The sequence below is a fragment of the Macaca mulatta genome, chromosome 8, assembly GCF_049350105.2.
Source record: "Macaca mulatta isolate MMU2019108-1 chromosome 8, T2T-MMU8v2.0, whole genome shotgun sequence".
NCBI classification, from domain to species: domain Eukaryota; kingdom Metazoa; phylum Chordata; class Mammalia; order Primates; family Cercopithecidae; genus Macaca; species Macaca mulatta.
This window is the reverse complement of record NC_133413.1, coordinates 58,125,156-58,141,989: the sequence shown is the minus strand read 5'-3', so window position 1 is coordinate 58,141,989 and position 16,834 is coordinate 58,125,156. Positions and strand designations below refer to the sequence as shown.

At 41.4% G+C, this 16,834-nt stretch overlaps 1 protein-coding gene across 48 annotated transcripts in view; it reads right to left on the bottom strand.

The window, feature by feature from the left end:
* SPIDR (scaffold protein involved in DNA repair) overlaps positions 1 to 16,834 on the bottom strand; it is a 481,215-nt gene that overhangs the window by 128,121 nt on the left and 336,260 nt on the right. The window contains exons 1-2 of one of the 48 annotated variants that reach the window (XM_028852658.2): positions 5,045 to 5,147; positions 4,642 to 4,744 (exon numbers count right to left, since the gene is read on the bottom strand). The exons of the other annotated variants lie outside the window; for them this stretch is intronic. Coding sequence (XP_028708491.1) covers positions 4,642 to 4,694 — 53 coding nt within the window. The 5' untranslated portion in view covers positions 4,695 to 4,744; positions 5,045 to 5,147. Of the gene's footprint in view, positions 1 to 4,641; positions 4,745 to 5,044; positions 5,148 to 16,834 lie in introns of those variants that run through there. 48 annotated transcript variants of the gene reach the window in all.

Here is a 16,834-nt window from a genome sequence, read left to right as displayed (position 1 = left end):
CCAACATCATCCTGATACCAAAGCCTGGCAGAGACACAACAAAAAAAGAGAATTTTAGACCAATATCCCTGATGAACATCGATGCAAAAATTCTCAATAAAATACTGGCAAACCGGATCCAGCAGCACATCAAAAAGCTTATCCACCATGATCAAGTGGGCTTCATCCCTGGGATGCAAGGCTGGTTCAACATATGCAAATCAATAAACATAATCCAGAATGTAAACAGAACCAAAGAAAAAAACCACATGATTATCTCAATAGATGCAGAAAAGGCCTTTGACAAAATTCAACAGCCCTTCATGCTAAAAACACTCAATAAACTCGGTATTGATGGAACATATCTCAAAATAATAAGAGCTGTTTATGACAAACCCACAGCCAATATCATATGAATGGGCAAAAACTGGCAGCATTCCCTTTGAAAACTGGCACAAGACAGGGATGCCCTCTCTCACCACTCCTATTCAACATAGTGTTGGAAGTTCTGGCTAGGGCAATCAGGCAAGAGAAAGAAATCAAGGGTATTCAGTTAGGAAAAGAAGAAGTCAAATTGTCCCTCTTTGCAGATGACATGATTGTATATTTAGAAAACCCCATCGTCTCAGCCCAAAGTCTCCTTAAGCTGATAAGCAACTTCAGCAAAGTCTCAGGATACAAAATTAATGTGCAAAAATCACAAGCATTCTTATACACCAGTAACAGACAAACAGAGAGCCAAATCATGAATGAACTTCCATTCACAATTGCTTCAAAGAGAATAAAATACCTAGGAATCCAACTTACAAGGGATATAAAGGACCTCTTCAAGGAGAACTACAAACCACTGCTCAGTGAAATACAAGAGGACACAAACAAATGGAAGAACATACCATGCTCATGGATAGGAAGAATCAATATTGTGAAAATGGCCATACTGCCCAAGGTTATTTATAGATTCAATGCCATCCCCATCAAGCTACCAATTAGTTTCTTCACAGAATTGGAAAAAACTGCTTTAAAGTTCATATGGAACCAAAAAAGAGCCCGCGTTGCCAAGACAATCCTAAGTCAAAAGAACAAAGCTGGAGGCATCACGCTACCTGACTTCAGACTATACTACAAGGCTACAGTAACCAAAACAGCATGGTACTGGTACCAAAACAGAGATATAGACCAATGGAACAGAACAGAGTCCTCAGAAATAATACCACACATCTACAGCCATCTGATCTTTGACAAACCTGAGAGAAACAAGAAATGGGGAAAGGATTCCCTATTTAATAAATGGTGCTGGGAAAATTGGCTAGCCATAAGTAGAAAGCTGAAACTGGATCCTTTCCTTACTCCTTATACGAAAATTAATTCAAGATGGATTAGAGACTTAAATGTTAGACCTAACACCATAAAAACCCTAGAAGAAAACCTAGGGAATACCATTCAGGACATAAGCATGGGCAAGGACTTCATGTCTAAAACACCAAAAGCAATGGCAACAAAAGCCAAAATTGACAAATGGGATCTAATTAAACTAAAGAGCTTCTGCACAGCCAAAGAAACTACCATCAGAGTGAACAGGCAACCTACAGAATGGGAGAAAATGTTTGCAATCTACTCATCTGACAAAGGGCTAATATCCAGAACCTATAAAGAACTCAATCAAATTTACAAGAAAAAAACGAACAACCCCATCAAAAAGTGGGCAAAGGATATGAACAGACATTTCTCAAAAGAAGACATTCATACAGCCAACAGACACATGAAAATAAGCTCATCATCACTGGCCATCAGAGAAATGCAATCAAAACCACAATGAGATACCATCTCACACCAGTTAGAATGGCAATCATTAAAAAGTCAGGAAACAATACGTGTTGGAGAGGATGTGGAGAAATAGGAACACTTTTACACTGTTGGTGGGATTGTAAACTAGTTCAACCATTATGGAAAACAGTATGGCGATTCCTCAAGGATCTAGAACTAGAAGTATCATATGACCCAGCCATCCCATTACTGGGTATATACCCAAAGGATTATAAATCATGCTGCTATAAAGACACATGCACACGTATGTTTACTGCGACACTATTCACAATAGCAAAGACTTGGAATCAACCCAAATGTCCATCAGTGACAGACTGGATTAAGAAAATGTGGCACATATACACCATGGAATACTATGCAGCCATAAAAAAGGATGAGTTTCTGTCCTTTGTAGGGACATGGATGCAGCTGGAAACCATCATTCTCAGCAAACTATCACAAGAACAGAAAACCAAACACCGTATGTTCTCGCTTATAGATGGGAACTGAACAATGAGATCACTTGGACTCGGGAAGGGGAACATCACACACCAGGGCCTATCATGGGGAGGGGGGAGGGGGGAGGGATTGCATTGGGATTTATACCTGATGTAAAAGACGAGTTGATGTGTGCAGCACACCAACATGGCACAAGTATACATATGTAACAAACCTGCACGTTATGCACATGTACCCTAGAACTTAAAGTATAATAATAATAAAAAAAAAGAAAGAAAAGAGTCAGTCACAAAAAAATAAAAATAAAAATAAAAATAAAAAAAATTAAAACTTTTGTGTATCAAAGGACAGTATCAAGAAAGTGAAAAGACAACCTACAGGATGGGAGGAAAATTTCACAAATCATGTATTTGATTGGGGTCTTATATCCACAATATATAAAAAGAGAACTCTTACAGAAATGCAAATCAAAAAGACAATCAGATACCGTCTCATGCCAGTCAGAATGGCAATTATTAAAAAGTCAAGAAGCAACAGATGCTGGTGAGGCTGTGGAGAAACAGGAACACTGTTACAGTGTTGGTGGGAATATCAATTAGTTTAACCTTTGTGGAAGGCAGTGTGGTGATTCCTCAAAGACCTAGAACCAGAAATAGCATTTGACTCAGCAATCTCATTACTGGGTATATACCCGAAGGAATATAAATCATTCTATTATGAAGATAAATGCATGCATATGTTCACTGCAGCGTTATTCACAAAAGCAAAAACATAGAATCAACCCAAATGCCCACCAATGATAGACTGGATAAAGCAAATATGGTGCATATACACTATGGAATACTATGCAGCCATGAAAAGGAATGAGATCAGCTGGGTGCGGTGGCTTACGCCTGTAATTCCAGCACTTTGGGAGGCCGAGGTGAGTGCATCAAGAGGTCAGGAGATCAAGACCATCCTGGCCAACATGGTGAAACCCCGTCTCCACTAATATACAAAAATATTAACCAGGCGTGGTGGCGCATGTCTGTAGTCCCAGCTACTTGGGAGGCTGAGGCAGGAGAACTGCTTGAACCCAGGAGGCAGAGGTTGCAGTGAGCCAAGATCACACCACCACTCCAGCCTGGCAACAGAGCGAGACTCCATCTAAAAAGAAAAAAAAAAAAAAAGGAACAAGATAATGTCCTTTGCAGGGACATGGATGGAGCTGGGAGCCATTATCCCCAGCAGAGTATCACAGGAACAGAGAACCAAACACCACGTGTTCTCACTTACAAGTGGGAGCTGAACAATGAGAACTTGTGGACACAGGGAAGGGAACACACACTGGGGCCTGTATGGGGTAGGGAGTGGGGAAAGGGAGAGCCTGAGGATAAATAGCTAATGCATGTGTGGCTTAACACCCAGGTTATGGGTTGATAGGTGCAGCAAACTACCATGGCACACATTTACCTATGTAACACATCTTGCACATGTAACTTGTAACTTAAAATAAAATAAAATAAAAAGAGAAAACTCTTACAACTCGACAATAAAAATACAACACAATTTTAAAAAGAGTAAAAGACTTGAAAAGTCATTTCTCCATAGTAGATACGCAAATGGACAACAAGCACATGAAAAGAAGCTCATCATCAGTCATTAGAGAGATGTGAATCAAAGCCACAGTGAGATACCACTTCACACCCATTAGGATTGTTATGGTTACAAAAAGAAAACAAGTGCTGGCGAGGATGTGGAGAAACTGCACCCCTGGTGAAAATTTAAAATGATGTAGCCACTGTGGAAAACAGTATGGTGGTTCCTCAAAAAGTTAAACATAGAATTAACATATAACCCAGTAACTTACTCCTAGGCATATCTACACCAACAGAAATGAAAACAGATGTCCACAGAAAAACTTCTGTGCAGAAGTTCATAGCAACATTATTCATAAAAGCCAAAAAGTGAAAACAACACAAATGTCCATAAACTGATGAATGCATAAAATGTGATATATCTATACAACAGAATATTATTCAGCCATAAAAAGAAATGAAGTACTGGCACATGCTACAGAATGGATGAGCCTTGAAAACATTATCCCAAGTTTAAGATGCCAGACACAAAAGGTCAGATGTTTTATCATTCCATTTATATGAAATATTCAGAACAGACAAATACACAGAAACAGAAAGCAGACTGGTAGCTGCAACGGGCTGGGTAAGGGGTTAGTGGGGAGGGACTGCTTAATATGTATAGGATTTCCTTTGGTGTGATTAAACTGTTTTGGAATGATATAGCGTTGGTAGTTGTACAACATTGTGAATGTGCTACCACTGAATTACACACTTCAAAATGGTCAATTTTATGTTAATTTTATCTCAATAAATAAATAAATATAAGTTAATGCATACATACACATAAAATTCACATGGTTCTACCAGGCATTCCGGGAGCCTGCCGCATAGCATCCATTTCCTCCATGGTGGCAGTGACTGGAAACAGTCTCTTCTTATGGAAGCTTCCAGGTAGTGTATAAAGGGGACACATATGAATGCATATATGTAAATGGACATACTTAGTGTTTTTTACCACAACATTAACAGAGCATACTCTGACCAGGCAGAGGTGACAGATGAGTCATAGCTGTCACAAGGCCTAAAAGTCACAGTGCTCACAGGTACATGGCTTCATCGTTGCCCCTCGGCTCCTTGGGTTATACTCTCCCCAATTTTCCACCCAAACATAAAGCAGAGACCAGATATTATTATTTAGGAAGCACCTGGAAGAAGTTAAAAACTGAAACATAAAAGTAAATTACCAGATAATGCCTTTATTGTCTGCCATTAGGAATGACACTTTCTCCCAAATACGCGGTAGCTCTTGAACATATATCATTTCAGGAAATCTTGTTCTAGCCTTTTCTGGAGAGAAGATGATGCAACCATGAGCTGAGTACAAACCAGAATTAAGTTCAAAAATTTTCAAGACAAGATTTCCTGGTATCCTTGCTGTCACTGCAGTTTCCCACTTTTCCATAGCTCTTGAGGAGATGGGTCCTCAGAGATGTTCAGCTTCTCCTCATTCAATGTCTGCGGGATTTCAGGGTAGCCAGGGTTCTATTTAACTTACCTGTGTGCAAAGACTCGAAGTACAAAGCTGAATAAGCCACTTCTGAAGTTTTCCAAAAATCTGATTTCATTGGGAGGCATCAATAAGATTTTGACATTTATTTCACTCTTCTTCCCACTCCATAGCATGCATATAATCTAGTCCTCTCTTGTTCCCTCCTCTAGGAGCTGTAGACAACCTGCATTGAGATTCCACACCAAAGATAGGAAGGGTGGTCTTGCACTTACGGGAAACCAGGTGGCAGGCCAGGTACGTGTGGAGGGCCTCACACAGTTGCCTTGAGATACAGATACCAGAGGCCTGTGGAGTCTCTCCCCACAAGCTACCTCTGGACGACTCAGTTCTCCTTTTTTGTTTAATTCAAATGATGAGTTCCTTCCTCTCAGGTAATTTTATTTCATTCGATGTTAAATGTCATATTTTAATTCTATCATCTGCCTGTGGTTGTTTAATTTTTGCTTGAACTTTTAGTTCTACATTAATTGTAATAAATGCTTTAAAACCCTTACATCATTATCCACTGAATTCTCTATTTTCTTTTTTTTTTTGAGATGGAGTCTCGCTCTGTTGCCCAGGCTGGGGTGCAGTGGCGCCATCTCGGCTCACTGTAAGCTCCACCTCCCGGGTTCACGCCATTCTCCTACCTCAGCCTCCCAAGTAGCTGGAACTACAGGTGCCCCCCTACCACACCTGGCTAATTTTTTGTATTTTTAGTAAAGACAGGGTTTCACTGTGTTAGCCAGATGATCTCAATCTGACCTCATGATCTGCCCGTCTTGGCCTCCCAAAGTGCTGGGATTACAGGCGTGAGACACCGAGCCCAGCCTCTATTTTCTTTATAAACATCTTCACCCAAGAGCTGCCCTTGTTCCTCCCCTGCCACTTCCCTAAGTGTCCCTCCTTGTGCTGTTCCCTATTTGTTTATACTGACTGAACATTCTTCAGGGACCTTGGTTCCCAGTGTCTCATCCTCTATCTGATTGGAACACACATCACCTCTGTCCCAAAGCAGAGTATTCCTGGCAAGTTCTACCTCACTGGCCTCGTCAATCTCCTTAGACAAACAACAACATTTGTAGTACAACTCCATGGACTGGTTCATCCTGAGAAGGGAAGGGGAGCCACAACCTCACCCCACCTTCTTAGCTGCTCAATCAGCCATTGCTGTTTCCCATCAACACATACTTGCTGGGTGTCTACTGCATTCATGGTCCAGTACCAAAACCAGATGAGTCACAGCCCCTGACCTCCGAGGGCTTATTTATGGTTAAATGAGACAACTGAAGTAAAGAAAACACATAGAGCTTATTTTGAAGGCAATGACAAGTATCAGTGCAATGTTTAATACCTGGTTGTTAGTCTCATTATATAATCAAGCATCTGTCACTCTCTTTTGTATCTGTGCAAATAAATGTGAAAGTTCAGACCATTTATAATACCAGTGCCAGAGCAGCAAGTGAGGAAGAAACAAGGGCATCTGTTCATGTACAATCCTCTCTCCTGGGAAGACGGTGTCCAACCCAAGAATTGCTCTGCAAGATTTTTGCTCCAGTTCCCTGTGGAGAAGGAGCTGAGCTGGCTCAAGCCACTGAGAACTGTGGAGCCAAGAAATCAGCATAACAAGGGTGAGCCTACCAAACCTGCCAGCTGGCTGCACCAAATGCTCTGGGTCTAGCAGCAGCTGGAAGAGAGGGCAGAGTAGGTCATTTGACAGAGGCAAAAGGGGAGGAGAGGGGCAGCAAGGTGTGGCGGCTCAGCTGGAGGAGGAAGTCAAGTTGGGTCAGGCTTGATCTCGCCCTGTCTCTGCTTCTTGCCCACAGAGGCACGTGGCACTGTGTGCTTGCATCTGGCCACCCCTGAAGACTCTGCCAGGCTGTGTGCTGTCTCCCATGGCTCTTCTCTGTGCCATCATCTCAGCAAAGCACACTCCAGAGCTGCAATCTGACTCACAGGAAAGTTCTAGTGTGATCACAGTGCTGCTCCAGATTGCAGCTGCAGGAATGGGGTGGGGGTATGGTAGGAAGAGTGGGGAGACTGTTCCAGGTCTCCAGCCTCTTTCAGGAACAAAAGTTTCCAGAGAAAGGAGGTCAGAAATAGGGAGGAAAAAATTCCATGCCTTTTATATAGGGCCACCTTGAAATCCTTCTTGTTCTTGATGGATGACAGGTGCTGGAAAATCACCATGGCCAGGTTAAGATGCAAACTTAGAATGGTGGTTACACATACCATGACTGAATATGAATCTGGAAAATTACTCTTGCTGTTTTCATTCTATTATCAAAACTTCATAATTGTCTGTACTCATATCCCTAGGCTGTTGCCATTCCATTTCATTTTTTCCTTCAAGTCTATCACTGGTTTAATATATAGAAAAAAAGAGCATGGAAACTTTCACTGCAGTTTTCATATTATCCATAAGTTTACCAAGAAAGTTATTCAATGTGTGTAGCCATAAATGAGAACATAGGTCAAATGATATAGGTTCATATTATCAAGTGTTTAAAGAGCATGAACATACTACTTTCATATTATTTACACCTCTAACTCTACTCTGAAACTTTTACTGTTTCAATCAGATAGCTGTGTAACACAACACTAGATCAATAAAATGATAAAAGTTAAAAGAGACAAAGGGTGGAGAAATGGATCTATTTTCTGCTACCTACAAGGGAAGAAATGCTATGCACACAAAGACATAACAGTGCAAACTGTAACAAATGCCAAAAATAAGATATATATTTAAATAAAACATAAAGACTACTATTAGTACTAAACATAATCTTTAACCACAAGGAGGGTCCAACCCACGATGTTGGACCATACACACAAATTAACTCAAAATGGATCACAGACCAAAATATAAGGGCAAAAGCTATAAAATTCTTGGAAGAAAACATAGAAGTATGTTTGCATAACCTTGGATTCACCAATGGTTTCTTAGATATGACCCTGAAAACACAAGCAATAATAACAAAAATGATAAATTGGACATTGTCAAAATGATAAATCTTTGTGTTTCAAAGGACACTATCAAAAAAGTGAAAAACTCCACAGAATGGGAAAAAATATTTGCAAATGATAAAGGACTTATACAGAGAACTCTTACAATTCAACAACAAAAAATAACCCAACTTCAAAAATAGGCAAAGGACTTGAAAGACATTTCTCTAAAGAAGATATACGAACAGCCAATAGCCTATGAAAAGACGCTCAACCAGGTGCAGTGGCTCACACCTGTAATCCCAGCACTTTGGGAGGCTGAGGCAGGCAGATGATGAGGTCAAGATATTGAGACCATCCAGGCCAACATGGCAAAACTCTGTCTCTACTAAAAATACAAAAAATTAGCTGGGCATGGTAGCGTGCACCTGCAGTCCCAGCTACTTGGGAGGCTGAGGCAGAAGAATCGCTTGAACCTGGGAGGCGGAGGTTGCAGTGAGCCGAGATTGTGCCACTGCATGCCGCCCTGGCGACAGAGCGAGACTCCGTCTCAAAAAAAAAAAGATGCTCAACATTGCTAGTCATCAGGAAATGCAAATCAAAGCCACAATGAGATACCCACTTCAGACACAAGTGGATGGCTACAATAAAAAAGACAACAATAACAAATTTTGGAGTGGATGTGGAGAAAGTGGAACCCTGGTATATTTTACATTGCTGATGGGAATGTAAAATCGTGTAGCCACTTTGGAAAATACTGTGGCAGTCCCTCAGAAAATCAAACATAGAGTTACCTTATGACTCAGCAATTCCATGCCTAGATATATATTCAGGAGAAATGAAAATATATCCACACAAAAAACTTGTATGCAGATATTCATAGTAGCACTATTCATGTTAATCATAAAGTGGAAACAACTCAGGTGTGCATCAACTCAAAAGAGAAATAAAATATGGTATATTCACAGATAATGGATTATTATTCATCCATAACAAGGAATGAAGTACTGAAACATATCACAACATGGATAAACCTTAAAAATATTATGCTAGGTAAAAGAAGGCAGTCACAAAAGATTTGTGATTCTACTTATATGAAGTATCCAGAATAAGCAAATCTGTAGAGACAAAAAGTAGATAAGTGGTTGCCAGGGGCTGGGAAGAATTGGGAATTGGCAGTCAATTGGTATGGGGTTTCTTTTTGAGATTGCAGAAAGTTCTAATTTCATATTATAGTCATGATTGCACAAGTCTGTAATTACAATAAACATAACTGAATTGTACACTTTAAATAAATGAATTTTATGGGATATGAATTATGTATCAATAAAGCTCTTTAAAAATGTGATAGAGGTAAGATAGATTCCTTCGGGTCCCCATGAGTCAAGTTCCAATTTCTAGATCTCTCTGTGTATACATGACAGAACCATAAACACCAGACTGTAATTCCATGGGTTACGATATGTCTTTATTCTTACAGTAAGTCGGCATGTGGACAGGAAGAATGGCAAAGAATATAAAGGGTCTGGATGTCAATTAGTAGAATAAGCAGTAGTAAGACTAATTCTGCTACTAGAATTAGCCTTTGTGTATGTTTGGACAGTGGAGAGAGACTCTTGGATGAAGCTTACTAGATTCCTTTTGAAAATTTCGGACCACCTTTTCAGGTAGTCAAAATGGTTGACTACCTTTTCAAAAGGAATTTAGTAAAGCTTGATGCAAGAATCTTTTTCCACTGTCCAAACACACACAAAGGCTAAGGCCCCTAATCATCACATCCACGATCTACCAGTGCATGTTCCTCATTAGGCTTTAATATTGAGCCAGGGCTGAGAAGAAACAATGTCATATGGCCCTGGATATCATAAGGACTGACAATAACTGTTTTAGAGAGGAAACAAACAAAGGTTAAGAAGAGATGGGCAGCTGAGATTAAAAGGTTTATTTAAGACTCATGGACACAGAACTAATAATTAAGGGATGATTTAAATGAATTGAATGAGCACAGGTAAGAACAAACCTAAGGCATGGGCTATGGCATCAGTTATAAGGACATGCAAAAAAAAAAAAAAAAAAAGATACTCTGCACTCACAATCTTTCACATTACAATAAAAAAATTCAAATCATTGAAAAGGAACAATTCGAACTTTTCTACAACAGGAAGAAGCAAAGAGACTTCAGAAATAAAGCAAGTATGAGTGACAACAACCACCTTACGAAAATGTGATGCTAAGCAGATGGATGAACAGTCATTCCACCAACTCTGGCAGTATGTGGTGGTACATAAAAGAAAAGCAGGTGAAATGGTTCCCTGTGTTGTTGACGAGGGAGCTGTCTTCCCTTCAGGCTCTTCAACTGTAGACAGGGATATGCCACTGTTACAGAGAAGGAATGTATGCCACCCTATCTCAATACAGAGAAAAGGAGGCAGAGTCAAGAATATCTCCCAACTGTTCAGCGGGAAGAAAAGTAAGGTTCACAAGCAGGGAGAAGAGCTGTATTCACCCAACAGGACACAGCAGGTGAGCACACAGCTGGGGAATCAATGTGTCACAGCTGACCAGCTTTTCAAAAGGAGTCTAGTAAGCTTGATCCAAGAGTCTTTCTTCACTATCCAAACACATGCAAAGCCTAATGCCCCTAATCATCACATCCATGATCTACTAGTGCATGTTCCTCGTTTGGCCTTAATCTGAACCATTCTCACCATCAGGAGTTTGGGATCTTTGTTTTTTTGTTTGTTTCTTTGAGATGGAGTCTCACTCTGTCACCCAGGCTGGAGTGCAGTGGTGCGATCTCAGCTCACTGCAAGCTCCACCTCCTGGATTCACACCATTCTCCTGTCTCAGCCTCCCCAGTAGCTGGGACTACAGGTGCCCACCACCATGCCTGGCTATTTTTTTATTTTTGTATTTTTAGTAAAGATGGGGTTTCATCGTGTTAGCCAGAATGGTCTCGATCTCTTGACCTCGTGATCCGCCCACCTCGGCCTCCCAAAGTGCTGGGATTACAGGCATGAGCCACCGTGCCTGGATGGGATCTTTATTTGTTTAATGCTCTGGACAAAGTAAAAAAATTTCCAACCACAGTATCAGCACCATTCAACACTGGCCCCAGCATTAGCGCAGTTTTCTGCAATATGTTTATTCCAGAGGAACTTCCATATCTCCATCATTTAGACAGTGGTGGTCATACTTCACATACAAATTTACACAAATGTTTCTTTTCCAAAGTAAATGGGCATCAACTCCTATTTGATGGCAGTGGTAGGGGTAGAGGTGGGGAATGAGGTGGCCAAAAGTATAGAAATGAAAATCACCTTCAAGCAAGCTTCCTCAGCAGCCAGATGGCAGACTCAGTACCAACACTGAGTGCTGATTTGTAAAGGAATAGCTTATCTTTGCTTAGTTCAAGTTTGTATTATTGTAGCAATGCTCTTTACCACTATTTTTTTAAGCATCTATGTTGCTGTTAAAGAGGGAGTGAGCTGCTTTTTACTGAGTACTTGTCATATGGGAAGCATCCCGCTGAGTACTTCACATACATCATCCCAATCAGTCCTCACCATCAGTCTGCATTATAGTATTATAATACCAGTTTCACGGACAAGGAAACACAATTTGCCCCAGTCTCCCTGCTAAATGTCCTGTCACCAGTGAACCCACACCAGTCTGATTCCAGACTTTTTGTCCTTTCCATTAAACCACCGGTCTCAATGCATTTTTAAAAGAAAAATGGTACCTGCATACACATTAGGAAACAAGAGACAGAATGCCCTCATTGCAGTTCTGTTGTTCTATGTAAATTTGGATATTGTCATCCCCTTGTGCATCAAGAAAACATTTATTATCCAAGCCTGTTCCTCCTCTGGCATCCCACCCACTCTACTCTGCTAAGTGAGCTTCTGCGCTCACTGTTCCCTACACCTCCTGCTCATGAAGTGACCCAGCAACTCCTCCCAAATCTGGGGCACAGGTTTTCAATGCCCACTTTATTAGACTTTGCAGTACTATGGGTCCCCTCCCACATGGAAGCACCATCCTGAGCGCTTGCCACCAGTTCTGGTTTCCTCTTGCTTCACCAGCCCAGCCTCCTCTATTTCCTCAGCGGTCTCCTCTTCTACCTGCTTTCCAATGCAAGAGGACCTTGGAGCTGAATGCCTGCATTTCTTCTTTCCTTTGTCTCTACTGTTTCCCTAAAGTGACCTCCTCCACAGCCCTGGTTGTAGACTCAGCTGTGACAGGACACTGCTGCCTTGCACTCACAGCCATTAGCGCCTTTGGAGCTTGGCACCATAAACAAACATAACCTGCTAACATCCACAAACAAAATGAATGAACATACAAAGATACATAGTGACCAGACACAAGCTGAGAGCCCCCAAACATTTATGTCCAATCTAAAACCTTCTGGGTGTAAGGTATGTATGTCCAGCTTTCTCACAGGACATCTGTTCTTGGATGTCTCATAGGAATCTCAAACTCAGTAGGCACAGACTGCATTCTCAAGCTTTCTTCCAGACCTGCTCTCACTGTAGTTTTTCTCATCTCAGCAAATGGGAACATCCTTCAACTAAATAACTCAAGCTGAGGCTCGCTCTCTGAATATTCCCTTCTACTTTGCTCCTCCCCCAACCAATCCATTATGAAGCCATCACACACATCCAGAACACGGACCTTTTCTCTAGCTCTGGCAAAGCCACAGGAGACTCAGGAACCCACCAGTCCTCTCTGACCTGGACTATGGCAGTAGCTGCTTCCTGGGTCTCTCTGCTTTCACTGGGCCCTGGCCCATGTGCCCATCCTACTAAACCCCTGATAGCTAAAGCTGATTTTCAAGCGGGTCAACCTCATTCTTGATCAGTGGGCAGCCACAGCAGACACTGCAGCTCCTGCACATGGTCCACTAGGCTGTGGCCGGTTTCCTGCCTGGGATCTCTTGCTGGCCCGCGCAGCATGGTCATGCTGGCATCTCCCTCCTGTCCAAGAGCTTTTCAAAGGTATTCTCTCTTCTGTGAGCAATTCTCTTTCATCTTCTCTTTACCTAACACCTAAACTTAAAGAGTACTGCCTTAGAACACCATCTTTGAACCCTCTAAACTAAATTATGTACGTTCTCCTTTGTGCCCTATTTTTTTTCTCACCAGGGCACTTACTGCAACTTGTAATCATAAATGCATTTGTTGTAAATTATTTTGTGTGGAATCTCTCACTAGGACTATGCTCTAGGAACACAGAGACAATGTCTGGTTTTGTCAACCACTGCAGGCCCAGGACCTGGTCCAGGGCATGGTGGATTTTTTTTTCTTAGTGAAAAGAAGGAATAAATACACAACATGAAAATAAAGAAAAGGCCAAAAGACCAAAAACAGGAGTAAAACATCAAGGTATGGAAAAAGGAAAATGTGCTTTTTTTCTGAGTCCAGCTCAGTGAATTTCTCCAGCTTTTTGTCTGAAGACACAACTATTTAGCAAGTTCTGTCCTCTTGCAAAGGACTAACTCTCCACTTTAAAATATTTCTGCAATGAAGGGCAAGAAATAATTTGCATCTCTAAAGGATAAAGATTACATTACTTGGTCAGGTATGGTGGCTCACGCCTGTAGTCCTAGTACTTTGGAAAGCCAAGGCAGGAGGATTGCTTGAGGTTACAAGTTTGAGATCAGCCTGGGCAACAGAGTGAGACCCTGTCTCTAAAAAAAAAAAAAAAAAAAAAAAAATTAGCTGGGTGTGGTGGCACGTGCCTGTGGTTCCAACTACTTGGGGGCTGAGGTGGAAGGACTGCTTGAGCTCAGGAGGTTGAGGCTGCAATAAGCCATGATTGCTCCACTGCACTCCAGCCTAGGCAACAGAGCAAGACCATGTTTAAAAAACAAACAAACAAACAAAAAGTACTGGTCCCTAGGTTAAATATCTCAAGAAGAAAGGAAGAGAATGTTTTAGAAAGGGAGAAAGAAAGGTGATGTCTGCTGACAATCACCATGGGCTTGGAGTGAGGTAATATGGTCTGGACCTGCACCACCAGGACACAGAGAATCACTAAGGAATCATCACTTTCTCTCTTTGCCTCAGTTTTCGTTATAAATTACCTCGACGGCCAGTGCTCCCTTTCTCTTAAAAAAAAAAAAAAAATGCCTATGGCTTTATTAGTCATGCATTAATCTAACGATCATTCAACATGTAGTGGATCTATAAAAAAGGTGTGTTTGGGCTTTGAACAGACTGCCTATTCTGTGGTTAGGGAGTGCCTTCTGCATCAGTTTTTTGTTACCTTTGATTTTAGTGATTTATAAAACTTAAGTTTGCGTTGGTTACTCTGACCTACAACACCTTGAGAAACCTCACAGAAATGTTTTCATTAACAGCTCAAGTTAAAGGAAGTCATCCAGAAGAACAATGGACAGGGGACTCTAACATATTATATTTCTGAAATGTAAAGTCTATTTCTGATAATGTTTCACAGTGCAGAGGACATGAACCTTTTGAGAGAATCTATCTGACCCTGAACAGGACTAGCTGCTTCAAAAAATTTTCTTTTAATTTCAAGGTTGGCACTAATTGAGCTGTCAGCTTTCAGAAGATAAGCTGTTACTGGTATCAGAAAAGTGACACTGCCTGAGAACTGGGAACAGACTGAGATTGACACCTATGATCAAGGTGCAAAGTAAACTTAGACAGAAATTAATTGCAGGGTTTTATCAGCAACCACCTGACTTGGGCTGGGAAGGGGCAACTATTGTGGCAAACAAATCTGCCATAAGATACCTTCGTTTCTTTTCACCCAGGTTTAATTTCTTCTCACACGGTAATTTCTGGACTTCACAGAAAATACACAGTAATCAAGGTTGTCTTTGAGTTTACTAATAGCTTGAAAGATCTCTGGGGTAGAGCAGATAACGACAAGAGCTCAAGAAAAGCCATTCTGAAAAACAAGGAGACCAGACTTAGAGCTGCCTTTAGTTGGAAGGGGTCACTGCTTATGCAATTTTCCTTCTGTGTGTGCTGGGCTGATGAGTCTGTACTAGCTAAGCCCAAGTTTGTCTATCCTGTGGGACCCACAGAGTGTTCCATATGTCATCTCTGATCAGGAAGCTGAAAGCAGGAATCACAGGCAGAAAATCTTCCAGGCTACACATCTGCATCTTCTAATAATGTTCGTGCTACATGTACATGTATAAAAAACTGCCTTAGAATGCATACTGCTGTGTCTTGAAGGCAGATACATTCTCTAAGTTTTTCTTTCTAAATATATTAGCAAACAATTAGTAGTGAATAAAGTACAGTTTTACTTCTATATTAATTTGATATATAAACTAGAGAGCTTGATCATTATCACAGCAAAATAATCTAGAAAATATTAATGATCAGATCTTCTTGTACCCAAAGACATCTCAGCAGCCCTGTCCTCAAACTCAAGGCCAACACTATGGCCCTTAGTTCAAAAGTTCATCTTTGTACACAGTCCAACCAAGTCTCCCCAGGGCAAGGCACCTGCACTTCTGCTGCCCTGGACAACTTGACCCTGGGTCAGCCTTAAGCTAAACACGGCTTGGTTCTAACTCAATTTTCTGCCTTTTCTTTTCGAGACAGAGTCTTGCTCTGTCCCCAGGCTGGAATGCAGTGGCACGATCTCGGCTCACTGCAACCTCCACCTCCTGGGTTCAAGCGATTCTTCTGCCTCAGTCTCCAGAGTAGCTGGGACTACAGGTGCGCACCACCATGGCCGGCTAATTTTTGTATTTTTAGTAGAGACAGGGTTTCACCATGTTGGCCAGGGTGGTCTAGATCTCCCGACCTCGAGATCCGCCTGCCTCGGCCTCCCAAAGTGCTGGAATTACAGGCATGAGCCACTGCGCCCGGCCTCTCCCTTTTCTTTTAAACTCTAACACTCTACAACCATGTCATCTGGGATTCTATATCCCATTGCATTTTTCTTTGTGTCCACCTGTGTCAGCAGTGAGATCCTCCTTGAGGCTCCGTTTCCTCATCTGCAAAGTGGGAATAATATTACCTAGCTTCAATATTGTACAATCTCCGATGTGCTACAGAAAATGCATCACACAGAATGCATATTCATTAACTCTGAATAACTGGATGTTGTTTTCTTGTTTTTGAAGTTCATGCCTGGCCTTCTTTCAATCTACCACCAGCATATTCTCGTTGGATATGTCACCACATGTATTCCAAAGTACAACTCCAAAGCATTCACAATGCCACTCACATTGGTAGAATTTCACCAGATTTTAGCTTCTAGTTTTTCTCTCTTTGCTAAACAAGTAAAACCACCACCACTGGAGGACCTAGAGGGACAGCCTTCATAACGTGCATTGGCTGTGATTAGTCAGAGGAAGCAACCACACCGTCAGTTTCGTCGTTCCTTCTTGTCAGGGTGATTCAGTTCCCCACTGTCTCTGTTTCCTCGTCCCCTTGGAGTGTGTGGTCTGTGTGCTGAAATGAGGAAGCTCTACCAAGTTCCTCATTGCCAAGGTAACTAGTATTCCCTTCTTTAAAACCTAACACTGGATGTGTCATTAAAAAGG